This window comes from Ranitomeya imitator, chromosome 2 (assembly GCF_032444005.1).
Source record: "Ranitomeya imitator isolate aRanImi1 chromosome 2, aRanImi1.pri, whole genome shotgun sequence".
NCBI classification, from domain to species: Eukaryota; Metazoa; Chordata; class Amphibia; order Anura; family Dendrobatidae; genus Ranitomeya; species Ranitomeya imitator.
Genome location: NC_091283.1, coordinates 822525456 through 822539824, shown reverse-complemented (window position 1 = coordinate 822539824; position 14369 = coordinate 822525456). Strand labels below are relative to the sequence as shown.

The following is a 14369-nucleotide window of genomic DNA, read 5'->3' as shown; positions in this document are numbered from 1 at the left end:
TGTTCCCACACTCTACTTCCGGTTTCAAAAGAATAACTTAATTTACAAATGTGTCAAAGGATTCGGCGCCATTTTGTCGTAGCCCAGCGGAGCAAAGAGAAGACAAATGCATGGTAAATGTAGGGTTCCCGTCTATCCTGGAGGTCTCATCTCTATGGTAAATGCAGGCCGTTCTAGTCGCCGTCTTACCACACTCTATGGTGACCAGGTCCTCCAGTCCAGTGTTTTCCTGCTTGCGGCGGGCGGGGTTAGGACAGAGCTACTTCCGGTTGATTGGAGACACCGGGGCTGGAAGTTTGTGGTGACAGGACGGTGCGTGGTGGATGGTGCCGTGATGGAGGGGGGTGCAGAGCTCGGCGGGGGCGAAGACGTGATGGCGCCCCCCTGTGAGGAAGGGACGGAACAGGTAATGAGTGCAGGCGGCAGCTGTGGACGGTGTGTGCAGCCCCTCACAGCAGTGCATGGACCCCCAATGTCACCCCTTTAACTTGCTTTTTTTTGTGCTTATTTTTCATGCTATTTCTGTTTTTTTCCCCACAGACTGTATTTATTTTATTTTCTTTTTTTCCGTGCGCTGTTTATTTCATTTATTTTATTTTATTTTATTTGTATTTTTGCTTCTTTTTTGATTTTTCAACTCTTGAAATCGCTCTTGTCGTCTTGTTTTTTTTAAAAATTTATCCAAACATGTAATTTTCAGTAAATCCTCCGCGTCCCCCATATCCGCCATTAATTAGATGCTGCTCAATGATAAATTTATTTTTTAAATTTCATCAGCGCAACCCCACCAGCATTTGTATGAGTCCAGGGGGCGGCCCGGCTAGTGACTGACAGGCTTCCCAGTATGACCGTGCATGCAGAGAGAGCTGTCAATCACTAGTAGGACCGCCCACTGGACTCCTATGCAAACTGTACCAATAATTTCAATGAATTAAATATGTTCTGAATCTTTTCCAGTTCCTTCTTGTGTATAACGCTCTGTCCACAGACTTCTGGCTTTTATATGTAGTTACTTTAAACTGGTCAATGGTGATTGGGGTTTGGGTAAAGTTCTTGTGGTGTTTATTAAAGGGAACCAGACAGCTGATAGATGCTGTCCGACCTACATGCATCAGGCATGGGCCATATGATCTCAGCCGTGGATGTTTGACTCTGAAGTTTTTATCCTCTTAAAGGGAACCTGTCACCTCAATTTGGCGGGACTGGTTTTGGGTCATATGGGCGGAGTTTTCAGGTGTTTGATTCACCCTTTCCTTACCCGCTGGCTGCATGCTGGCTGCAATATTGGATTGAAGTTCATTCTCTGTCCTCCATAGTACACGCCTGCACAAGGCAAGATTGTTTTGCGCAGGCGTGTACTATGGAGGACAGAGAATGAACTTCAATCCAATATTGCAGCCAGCATGCAGCCAGCGGGTAAGGAAAGGGTGAATCAAACACCTGAAAACTCCGCCCATATGACCCAAAACCAGTCCCGCCAAATTCAGGTGACAGAGTCCCTTTAATATATTGCAGACATCCTATTATACAGCACTGTGCACTTACAATTGCTCGTTTTGCCTTTTTACCCATCTAATTCTTCTCTTTTTTTCAACTTTGTGTAGAAACAGGAAGTCTCTTGTCCCTGCATTTATCATTCCCCTCTTCATCTTCTGACCAAGCTGCTTCTTTCTTCCCCTTCTGGGGACTTTTTCAGTGACTCATGACTCCTACAGTGAAAATTGACCTCCTGTTCCTACATAGAGCTTAGAACAGGGGTCCCCAACTCCAGGCCTCGAGGGCCGCCAACAGTGCAGGTTTTCAGGATTTCTTTAGTATTGCATCGGTGGTAATGTGATCATCTGCACAGGTGATGATTCCAACCCCTGTGCAATACTAAGGAAATCCTGAAAACCTGCACTGTTGGCGGCCCTCGAGGCCTGGAGTTGGGGACCACTGGCTTAGAAGGATTCAGCTGGTCACGTGATGTCAAATGCCTAATTGACAAGAGAAGAATTTAGCTGGGTAGAAAGGTAAAATGAGCAATTGTAAGTACACAGTGCCGTATAATATGATGGCTGCAATATGTTAAGAGGGTTAATATTTTGATGGGTTGCTTTGTTTGCCTTCTGTAGCCTCTGTGTTACAATGTCTATTGCTGGCTGCAGAATGAGTCAACTGAGAATAAGTCAGTGAGCTTGCTCTGAGAAATTGGCACACTTATATATTTTCTCTCTTCCGAGCTCCTGTCATCTGATTTATGACAAACATGAGCTGAACTTTGTGAGTATTAATCTCAAGAGTGCAACACTGGGGTTATAGAAAGCAAATGGTGCAAGGTTTTTATAGAAACCGAATTACATTTTTTGTTGTTGTTGCTTTAAAACATGTATATAAGTAACAAAAAAAAATGCCTTCAAAGAAATAATTGATCTACTAGACGTATAATTATGTGTGTAAAGTTGCTTCTGCTTTGGATAAATGCGGACATTGATCCTCATTCTGAATCTGTCTCCGTATTACAGAAATCCATGGCATCCAATGGGGGCAATGAAATCAAGAGTCGGGCTATAGTGAAATACTCCTCGGCTCCACCAGCTGCCGCATTTGCTCGCCTTCAAGAGAAAACGGATTTAAAGCTTCCGCCGGCAAACTGGCTGCGAGAGAACGCCAATCTCGGGCCAACGATTCTTGGAAATAGCAAGAAAAGCAAACAATTTTCAAGGTATCGGTCTGGTGAACCCCATAGGTCAGACTATCCTAACCCCCTTCCTAACAAACGCTGTAATGTTGGGTCTCAATGTATGGAGCGGACATCTGCAGAGCTTGCTCCAATTGCTGCTATTTAACCATTTAAATCACGGACATTAGAGTTGAAATGACACTATTGCCAGGTCCCATCCACCCCCCCCAATCGTTATTGCGTGATGCTTTTGTGTTGTCGCTGTCCCTCCATGACTTCCATTTTTCTCTGTGGCCGGACTTCATAGGAGAATATCGTTTTGTCTATATACTGCAGTACACTTGTATTATAGTATTTGCAAAAAAGCAGTCAAATGATTACAGGTTCATGTCTCCTAAGGTGACGAAAAAAATAGAATATGAAAAAAAAAATTAAAATATAAAGTTTGAATCCCCCCACACTTTTACTTCATTAAAAATAAGATTAAAATAAGTAAAAAATGAACACATTTGGCATTGCCACATCTGCAAACATTTAATCTGTCGAAATGTAAAATTAATCAGCCTGTACGGTACCCATATGTCAAATATAGTCACCAAATTGTGCTAAATTCGACTGCTATATCGACAAGAAAGTAGTTTATTGCTCTTGGAACAAGGGGAGGAAAAAGCAAAAACTACAAAGATTATAGGAATCTGTCAGCAGTACTTTGCTACCCCCCATCTAACAGAAGTACGATGTGGGCACAGAGACCCTGATTCCAGCCATGTGTCACTTAGTTTATCGGGTGCAGCAGTTGTGATAGAATCACAGTTTTCTCTGCTGCAGATCTAGCAGAGCTTGAATGCTGAGCCCTGTAGAACCCCTCCCACACCACTAATAGGCTGCTGTCTGGGTACACTGTATATTGACAGGAAGCTGTGGTGGGGGCTGGGTTGGACCAGAAGGCACGAGACACCTAGTCCTGTAGTGATAATCTCCTGCTGATAAAACACTGGTTTTATTGAAACCATAAAATACAGCCTAGTAAGTGATACATCGCTGAAATCATGGTCTGTGCCTCTACATCATGCAGCTATCAGATTACATAGCTAAAACCTGTTGACAGATTTATTTTAAATTATGAAATATTAAAATGAAATCCTGCATATATGGTGGTGGCCATTTTGGCTCTGCCAGTGATACACCCTGTCACAAACCTAGTTTATATATATGATTATTTCATAAATATATATATATATACAATCAGCCAGTTAGTCTGCCTATCTTTTTCCTGTCTAGTGTAAGTGCTGGTCTGTATGTGACACCTATATTAGGATCCATACTAGGAGACATAGGGACAGCCGACGGTGAGTGGGGGCGCCAATCTCGTATCTGTGTTTAGGGTGCCAACCTCCACTGATAGGTAGGCAGTACTAAGAGGTATTGTTTGGCAGGGTTATCCCAGAGTGCACGGTTGTGTGTTTTATGTGTTTATCTGGTTGTATTTGTGGCATGGTTTTAATTGGTATATTAATTAAAAGCTATATTTTATCTGTGTTATCTTTAGTACATAAAGGGTTCCTATTGGTATAATATAGTCTGCCAGTGATACTAAAACAGAGGACTTTGTTCCTCCTGAGGCGCCACAACAGCTCGGAGTCTTGACTGCTCATCTTTCTCATTACAGCTTTGGGATGGCGTATGATTTTATTGATTCTGTCGGGAAGGAAGTGGATGTCGTGGCCGATTCTGAAGTAAGTGCACCTAATGATATGTCCTGGTAAGTGTGAGTGGCGCAGGGCAAAAGGAATCTCTAGTCTGAGCTTGGAGTCCATGGTGTCTGGAGGGTGGACAACTCGTAGCCATAAACATTATATCTGCAGCTTTTGGAGCTAAAGGGATATTTGAGAGACGATTCTTTTATATCCTTTTTCATGATTTTTTTTCCCCTTTTTTATTATTTCAGAACATCAAGAAGCTCCTGAAGATCCCATACAGTAAGTCCCATGTCAGTATGGCCGTCCACCGCATCGGAAAGACTCTGCTGCTGGATGAGCTGGACATTCAGGAGCTCTTCATGAGGTCGTCTCAGGTAATGGAGGAATGACATTTTGCCAGAGCAGTGATTCTCTAGATGACTTTTAAAATGGTATTTAAGATCAGTAAAATGTGTATATATTGTGGTAGAGCGGCTCAATCGGCTGGACGCAGAGGTATAACTAGAACACTGTCTTTTTAAGAAAAGGCTTGGTTTATTGTAGCAGCATAAATTAAACTGGGAAAGTAAACACAGCCCTATGGGCAAAACAAAGAAACAATAAAAACACAGTCCTTTTTCCTAGTGGGGACCAACCCGCTCATAGGCAGCAATGTCCATGGTTCAGATTAAGCAAACAACTTCCTGGAGTCTTATCTCTCCAGGAACCTCTGAACCCTGGAAGCTCTGGCAATCAGCCATTTAAGACCAGACCATGTGACGCCTCCATCATGTGTCTGATCACATGATCTCGACATCACTTGGGTCCTGTGTGGACACTGAAGATGGTGATATGGTGGAACCCCTCCCTCCTGCTCTATGGAGGTCCACTAAAACCGGCCCATAATGTAACGCTCCCTTTAAACCTCTCAACACGTAGTGTGCTGGAGGAAACTACTCTGGTTTTGTCACTGATGCCATCATGCCCAGTGACACGTATCTCCCCTCCATCACTTCACCAGTGACTGTCATAATATAAACATGTGGTATTGTGATCATGCAGACCTAAAGAATTATGTTACTAGATCATTTTTACTGCTCAAGAAACTCTGTAAAAACTTCACACCCCCCATCCAAACAAAAACTATTTCGGAATTACACTTTCTCTATCGCCTCATTGGGGGACACAGGAACCATGGGTGTATGCTGCTGCAACTAGGAGGCTGACACTATGCACAAAAAAAAGTTAGCTCCTCCTCTGCAGTGTACACCCCACCGACTGGCATTAAGAACTTCAGTTTAGCTTAGTGTCAGTAGGAGGTGGACACGGGTCTTTCATTAGACCCATTTCTACCTCAATGTGCGTTGTTTCCTTTCAGATACCTTGGAGGGATACAGTGTGAACGGTCACACCTGTATTCCCACAAAGAGACTATGAGTACGGCGTGTACTGCCACCCCGTATCCTCATAGATCTGACTGCAGGACCAAGACCCTAACACAGGACCTGGCCGGTCCTAGCACTGCAGACTGACACCCCCCTCTGCCCCTCCGTCCCCTAACCCGCTGGCATTTTCTTCAGGGACCTACTAAATGTCTAACTCTAAAGGGGGCCGCTCTCGTCCCCCTACTTCCTCATCTTCTGCCTTAGTCAAGTACTTTGCATGTTCGTCCTGTAACAGCAAACTTCCCTCAGGTCAGTCCTCTCCGCTATGTCAGTCCTGCAGGAACCCGATTTTTCCCACCTCCCAGGATCCCCCGGCCGATCCGCCCGAGAGTGATACCCCCATCCCAGGATGAGCCTCCTCTCTGTCTCAATCGGTGGCCGATTTAACACGGGTGTCTCAAACCCTGGTGTCCGTGCTGGATCGGTTACCCCTGCAGTGGCCAGCGGGTCGCAGGAACCGCCGCCCGAGCCCTCCTTGATAAGCCACAAAAGGTCCAGGGTCTGAGTCCTCTTTGCGCTCTATCTCGCCACTCGGCCCTCCCCTGCGGTCGGCGTCCCCTCGACCCTCCTCCCCTGAGTCAGGCGAGGCACTCTCTGATGCGCCCTCGGAGGATATTTCGGAGCTGGATTCTAACCAAATCGCCACCATGAGGGAGATGGTCCAGAATCTCATTTTCTCTATCGCCTTTCATTGGGGGACACAGGAACCATGGGTGTATGCTGCTGCCACTAGGAGGCTGACACTATGCAAATAAAAAGTTAGCTCCTCCTCTGCAGTATACACCCTACCGACAGGAAGTAGGATATTCAGTTTAGCTTAGTGTCAGTAGGAGGTGGACACGGGTCTTTCATTAGACCCTTATCTACCTCAATGTGCGTCGTTTCCTTTCAGGTTTTTCCGGAGGGATACAGGGTGAACAGTCACACCTGTAGTCCCACAATGTGGACTATGAGTACGGCGTGTACTGCCACCCCGTATCCTCATAGATCCCTCACCAGGACCAAGATCCTAGCACACAAGCGTGCTTAGAAGTCCGGTCCTGGCTCCGTCCCCCACCCACTCGCCCACCAGAGTCTGTCGGTCGGAGGAGACGAGGACGTCCATCAGCTCCGTGGACGTCTCATTCCTTCCAGGTTAGTACCGGCGGGGGATGTTTAGGTGAGTATTTTCCCTCCCCACCCTGTGGCTTCCCTGGATCCTAAAAAGGGGGTTCCTATTTAGGGGTTTTCTGATGCGAATCGCATCTCTTTTCAGCCGCGCCACTTCCGTGGATGCGGCCTCCCTGTCCCGGCGCGGCTGCCTTTACGGAACACCGCGCCGCTTCTTGTCCGGGCACGCTATCTGCGTGGCCGTGCTCGGGGGGGACATTCCCGCCTCGGGTCATGCAGGCTTCCCCCCCCCCCCCCTGCCCTCTATCCAGCCCCAGCTTTAGCGCGGCCCTCAGTGGCTCCCCTGCTCCGGCCGCTGTATGCGGCCGTTCATTTCCTTTCAGCGCGGCGGCTTACCAGCCGCCGCATCGCTGCGGCTTCCCTGCTCCGGCCGCTGTATGCGGCTGTTCATTTCTTTTCAGCACGGCCGCCGCATCGCTAATCGGGCCCCCTGCAGCTGCGTCCCTCTGGCCGCTTACAGCGCCGCGCATCCTCCCTCAGCGTGGCGGCTTGCCAGACCGCCTCACCGCTTTGGACCGGCGGCTGCGCTACTCTCGCCGCTGTAGGCGGCCGCTCACCTATCGCTTTCTGCGGCGCACTGTTCACCGCTGCGGCCCTTCCATGCCGGCACCGATCGCTAATTTAGGCCCCGGCTTCTGCCTGGGCCTACTTCCGGTGCCGGACTCCTCCCCCTTTCTTCTCTCATCGGGCGGGCTTTTCTCCCGCCCGACATTTTCACTGCGGCCCGCCTTCTCTCCGCCCACTGGCGCCATCTTGGGACTCCTTTACATGCACCTCTCATCCGTCGCCACATCTCAGGAGCCCATACCGCGGTCACATCCGCAGATCGGTCCAATTTGCAGCAGGAGCTCATATCACCCTCCTGCCTAAAAGACGACTTCTTACCGGAGGCCCATCCTATCAAGCCGAACAGCGTCCTCCGGATCCCGTTTTTCGTCTACCGTGAGTAGTTCTGCTCTGCAGACCGACACTCCCCTCTGCCCCCACCCCCCCCTGCCCTCTATCCACTCGGGCAAAAAAGGGGGCCATTTTCGTCTTCCTACTCCTGCAGCAACCCGATTGTGCCCACCGCCCAGGATCCCCCAGCCGATCCGCCCGAGAGTGATTCCCCAGTCCCAGGCTGGGCCTCCTCTCCGTCTCAATCGGTGGCCAATCTAACACGGGTGTCTCAACCCTGGTGTCCGTGCTGGATCGGTTACCCCTGCAGACCCCCGCAGTAGCCACCGGGTCGCTGAAAGCTCCGTCCGAGCCCTCCAAGGCTAGCTGAAAAAGGTCCAGACAGGAATGCCAGTCTGAGTCCTCTTCTCGCTCCATCTCGACACTCGGTCCTCCTCTGCAGTCGGCGTCCTCCCGATCCTCCTCCCCTGAGTCAGGCGAGGCATTCTCTGATACGCCTTCGGAGGATAATTTGCGGCCGGATTCGAACCAAATCGCTAACATGAGGGATATGGTTCAAAGCCTCATTGGAGCGACCAATCAGACCTGTGGCATCAAAGATTCCTCTACGAAACCTGCAGATCAGGCGGTTTCGTTTAGACGGTCCAAGCTACCTCCCAAGGTATTTGCTCCTCATCCTGAATTCAAGGAGCTTCTGTCCAGAGAAAGAGCGAATTCGACCAGACGTTCTCAAAGAGACAGTCTTGGAGTCTCATATCTCTTTCCTCCGGATCTCATTGCCAACCGGAATGAGAGGCATTAGAGAACGACCTCTCCCCCTGTGGATCCGTCGGCTGCTAAACTTGCCACCAACACAGTCCTTACGCTGTCCGGTGGGCGGCTCTGAAAGATTCCATCGATAGGATCATGGAATCCTTCGTGAAGTCGGCTCTCAAAACTGCCGAATCATCCCAATGCCCAGCTTGGGCTTCCACTTGGGTTTCGAAGTCTGTATCCGAGGGGCTAAACAACTCCGTTGGGGCATTCAAGCTGGAGCTCCATCAGGTCGGCTGGCGGAACTTGCCTCCCAGATTTCTCACGCCGGGGAATAATTTGTGCCCTGGACGTCGCGTCTTCTGCCGCACAGGCGTCCAGTAATGTTGTTGCCAGCTGTCGCACTGTTTGGCTCAAGAGTCATCAAAGAAGTCCCTTACGAGCCTGCCTTTTCAGGGTTCACGTCCTTTTCGGTTCCAAGCTGGACCAAATTTATTAAGGACGACACTGGCGGCACCAGTCCCCTTCTCCAGACCTCGCCTACTTCCCCTTAGGCGGCTACTTCGGTCTTTTTGACCTTTTTCGTAGTTTTGCGGCATCAGATTCCTCTTCGCAATAGCAGAGGCCTCTGGCACGTTAGATAGAAGAAGGTATTCTTCGACTCTCTCTTTCCTGGCGTGCCTGCTACTCCTAAGGTGGATTCTCCAGGTCCAGGACTGGAAGTTCCACCTAGGCATGACCCACGACTAGGCCCCAGCCCGTTTCTCAGACCGGGCAACCGTCTCCTGTTCCTCAGGGACGTCTGGGTCTCCTCAGTAGAGGGCGCATGGGCCAGGGCACTTGTATCCTCTAGATACAAAATCTTCATTTCACGGTCCTGGGATCGTTTTCTTCAAATCCCAACCTCCAAGAGACCCCGCTCTAGTCCCGGGTTTCTTTACAGCCATTGTTTCCCTCCTTAAATCTGGGGTAAACGTTCCCGTCCCAGAACAGGAATGGTTCATCGGTTCACAGGCTTCTCTTCGAATCTTTCTGTACTGACAGAGGACAGCAAGGTTCGTCCCAGTCCGGATCTCCATTTGCTGTACAGGAAGTTTCGTCGGAGACACTTCAGGATGATATTCCCTCGTTCAGTAATCACTTTCATGGAGGCTCAGGAATTTCGGTTTCAGGCTCCCGAAAGTCTATCCATCTTTTCCGACATTCTAACCGTTGCGGGTGGCTCATCAACAGGAAGAAGTTCCGTCTTGTTCAGCGTCTCGTATCTCTGGGCATGTTCTTCGACACTTGTCGGACCAGAGTCTTCCTTCCCGAGGACAGGATATCCCTCCTTTGTCAGGAAGTTCGCTTGCTCCAGGGTTCTCGGCCCTAAGGAGGTTTGGTTGCAACATCGGAAGCAGTTTGCCCTTCGCCCGTTTCTTTCAAGACTTCTTCAGCAGGCTATTTTATCGCAGGGTACAGGTCTGTCTTCTCCCTGCATCGTCCGATCCGGCTTTCTCCCAGGTCAAATGGTTCCTCGACTGGTGGCCGAGGTCACTTCTCTTATCCCAGAGTAGATCCTTCACAGCATATCCTTCCTTCCAGTTCCCTGGCAGGTGGTGACGACGGACGCCCGTCCGCTCGCGGAGGCGCGGGGCTTTGTCTCCTGTTCTTTCAGGGTTGTTGGTCGGTGCAGGAGCCTCCTTTGCCGATCAATGTCCTCGAGTCCCGGATCATCTTTTCTGTCTTTCCTTCACTGGGTAAGGATTCTCAGCAGCCTGCCAATTCGAATCCAGACAGACAATGACACAGCAGTGCATATGTCTACCACCAGGGGTGGACTCGGCGTTTGCTGGCCTCGGCCGAGATTCCAGGACCCTCCTTTGGACAGAGGCAACGGTCCTGGTGAGCTCCGCAGTGCATGTCCCCGGCGTGGACATTTAGGCCGCCGACTTCCTCGGCCGCGAGGGCCTCGCGGCAGGGGAATGGTACTTCAGGAGGTTTCCTATCGGATTGCTCTTCGATGGGGGACTCCAGAGGTGGACCTCATGGCGTCCCCATTGAACAGGAGGTCCCTCTGGTCGGCCCAGGGTCCCGTGATCCTCTCAGTGGTGTTGTCTCTCTGGCCATTCCTCGGTCGCAGTTCGGGCTCCCCTATCGGTTCCCACGCCTTCCCTTGCTTTCCAAGCTGTCGAAAAAGATCAAGGCTGGATGGGTGCCGGTCATTCTGATCGTCCCGGATTGGCCAAGGAGGTCTTAGTTTGCAGACATCGCCAATCTTCCGCGGACACCCCTGGTGTCTTCCGGGCGGACCCGATCTGCTGTCTCAGGGTCCGATCTGCCACCCGAATTATCGGTCGCTCAGTTTAACGGCGTGGCTGTGGACTCCACAGTTCTAAGAGCGTCCGGCCTTTCGGCCCAGATGAGTCACTCTATAATCCAGGCTGGGAAGCCTTTGTCTTCTTCCAGGATCTACTATCGTACCTGGAAGGCTTACTTTCGTTGATGCGAGTCCAACCACTTTTCACCTATGTCCTTTTTCCCTGCCTTCCATTTGGTTTTCCTTCAGGCAGGGCTGGATTCGGGCTTCGCTCTTAGTTCCCTAAAGGACCAGGTTCCTGCGCTCTTCTTCCCTTTCAGAAGATGTTATCTTCTCAGCCACAGGTTAAGACCTCCCTTCAAGGAGTAGCCCACGCTGTCCCTCCGTACAGGGCCTCTGTGGATTCATGGGATTTATAGGTTGGATTGGTTGTGCTTAGGGGTTCCCCCCTTTGAGCCTCTCAGGGAGTTTTCCCTGTCAGTTCTATCTCGGAAGGTGACTTTTCTCAGGTCCATCTTTTTGATCCGCCGCGTTTTTGATTTGGCGGCCGCTTCTTGCCGACCTCCTTTTTTGATTTTAAACCAGGACAAGGTGGTCCCAGGCCTCTGCCTTCCTTCCTTTCTCGAGGTGGTTTTTCATCTTTCCACCTCAACGAGGACATCGTTATACCTTTCCTTTTGTCCAGCTCCGATTCATCCTCTGGAGTGATCGTTGAACAGGCTGGGCCTCGTCAGGGCAGTGAGGATCTCCCTGGCTAGCACAGCCGTTTTCCGAAAGATGGATTCTCTTTTCGCCATCCCTGATGGCGTGCGTAGAGGCCTGCCGACTTCCAAGGCGACTATTGCTCGCTCGATCAGATCGGCAATGGCGACTATTGCTCGCTCTATCAGATCGGCAATTTTGGAAGCTTTACCGGGTCAAGAACAAGAGTGCCCCCTCCTGAGATAAAGGCTCACTCTACCCGGGCAGTCGGCGCTTCCAGTGCGGTACATCACAGGGTTATCGCTGACGGCTTTGCAAGCGGCACCTGGTCTTCCATCCACACGTTTCGCCGAACTACGGCGGACTCCAGCCTGGGCAGAAGGATCCTGCAGGCGGCAGTGGTGAGTCCTCGGACCTGATGGAAGTCGGTTTTTCCCACCCCAGGGACTGCTTTGGGACGTCCCATGGTTCCTGTGTCCCCCAATGAAAGGCGATAGAGAAAACAGGATTTTTGGTTGCTTACCGTAAAATCTGTTTCTCGGAGCCTTCATTGGGGGACACAGCACCCTCCCAAGTTGAACAGCTCTGTTTACTGTATACGTTTGAGTTCTTTGAACACTCTTCGAGTGTTTGAAACTGTTAATCTATGGAGCGCCGTAGAATTTGTTGGCGCTATGTGAATAAAGTTTATTATTATTCCTCTTTTACACGTTGCTTCTCCTACTGCTTTCTCACTAACTGAATATCCTACTTCCTGTCGGTAGGGTGTATACTGCAGAGGAGGAGCTAACTTTTTATTTGCATAGTGTCAGCCTCCTAGTGGCAGCAGCATACACCCATGGTTCCTGTGTCCCCCAATGAAGGCTCCGAGAAACAGATTTTACGGTAAGCAACCAAAAATCCTGTTGTTGCAGTAAACCAATCTTGTGGCATAAAGGATCCCTCTACGGAACCCGCAGATCAGGCGGTTTCGTTTAGACGGGCCAAACCACCTTCCAAGTTTTTTGCTCCTCATCCTGAATTCGAGGAAATCATGTCCAGAGATAGAGAGAACCCCACTAGGCGTTTTCAGAGGGGAAAACGCCTGGGTGTGTTATATCCCTTTTCTCCAGAACTTACCGCCAATTGGACGGTCTCTCCCTCGGTGGATCCACCTGTGTCCAGGCTGTCCACCAACACGGTGCTTCCTCTGTCCGGCGGAGCATCTCTGAAGGACTCTAACGATAGGACTATAGAATCCTTTGTGAAGTCAGCTTTTGAAGCGGCTGCAGCGGCTATTTGCCCAGCTTTTGCTTCCACTTGGGTTTCTAAATCCATCTCCAAATGGGCCAAAGAGCTCCGTCGAGGTATCCTGGACGGGCGCCCCCCGTGCAACTAGCGGAGCTTGCCAACCAGATTTCCCACGCCGGTGAATACCTGGTCTCTGCCTCCCTGGATGTCGCGTCTTGTGCGGCTCAGGCCTCCAGCAATGCCGTTGCCATCCGCCGCACCGTTTGGCTCAAGGCCTGGCAGGCGGACTTATCTTCAAAAAAGTCCCTCACCGGTCTGCCCTTCCAGGGCTCTCATCTCTTTGGTTCCCATCTCTTTGGTTCCCAGCTGGATCAAATTATTTAGGACGCCACCGGGGGTACAAGTTCCCTTCTCCCCCAGGCTAAGCCCCGTCGCCCTCCTCCTAGACGGCAGTTTCGCCCTTTTTCGGCCTTTTCGTCGCTTCGCTGCGTCGAACTCCTTTTCCCAGCAGCAACAGAGGCCACAGGCACGTCAAGAGAAGAAGGCGGTGTCCTTTAGGCCCACTCCGTCCTGGCGTCCTCGCTATTCCCAGGGTAGATCCTCCAGGCCCAGGACTGGAAGATCCACCTCCGCATGACTCTTGGCAAGACTCCAGCCCAACTCCCAGATTGGGCGGCCGTCTTCTCCTTTTCAGGGACGTCTGGTTTTCCGCAGTAGAGGACGCTTGGGTCAGGGAAGTTGTATCCTCGGGGTACAAGATAGAGTTCGCTTCCAGACCCCCGGGATCGTTTTTTCCAATCCCGTCCTCCAAGAGATCCCGCTCTTGTTCCGGGCTTCTTCGCAGCCATCGCTTCTCTGCTCAAATCCGGGGTAATCGTTCCCGTCCCAGAAATGGAACGGTACACGGGTTTCTATTCGAACCTCTTTGTGGTACCGAAAAAAGACGGCAAGGTTCGTCCCATTCTGGACCTCAAATTGCTGAACAGGAGAGTTCGCCTGAGACACTTCAGGATGGAATCCCTTCGTTCAGTAATTTGCTTCCATGGAGGCTCAGGAATTTCTATGTTCTATAGATATCCAGGACGCCTACCTACATGTCCCGATATTTCCCGGACATCACCGTTTCCTGCGCTTCGCAGTGCAACGAGATCATTTTCAGTTCGTCGCCCTGCCGTTCGGTCTCGCAACCGCGCCAAGGGTGTTCACGAAGATCATGGCGGCACTGATGGCCATCTTGAGAGTCAGAGGCTTGGTCCTTTTTCCATACCTCGACGACATCCTAATCAAGGTTCCGTCCTTTGCTCAGGCCCACGAAAGCCTGTCCATTGTTCTCGACACCTTAGCCCGTTTCGGGTGGCTGGTCAACCAGAAGAAGTCCTGCCTTATTCCTTCTCAGCGCCTCATCTTTCTGGGCATGCTTTTCGACACTCGTCAGACCAGAGTCTTCCTTCCCAAAGACAAGAGATCCACTCTTTGTCGGGACATACGCTTGCTCCAGGGTCCTCGGCCTCCCTCCCTCCGTTCGGCCATGA

At 50.6% G+C, this 14369-nt stretch overlaps 1 protein-coding gene across 3 annotated transcripts in view; it reads left to right on the top strand.

Annotated features, from left to right (window-relative positions):
* Position 1: 1 nt before the first annotated feature.
* Positions 2–14369, top strand: part of EDRF1 (erythroid differentiation regulatory factor 1) — a 70364-nt gene continuing 55996 nt past the window's right edge. Inside the window, exons 1-4 of one of the 3 annotated variants that reach the window (XM_069753962.1) lie at positions 2–406; positions 2505–2704; positions 4332–4398; positions 4611–4736. In XM_069753962.1, coding sequence (XP_069610063.1) covers positions 107–406; positions 2505–2704; positions 4332–4398; positions 4611–4736 — 693 coding nt within the window. In that variant the 5' untranslated portion in view covers positions 2–106. The remainder of the gene's footprint in view (positions 407–2504; positions 2705–4331; positions 4399–4610; positions 4737–14369) is intronic. The other 2 variants (XM_069753963.1, XM_069753961.1) reach the window with 2 other exon arrangements.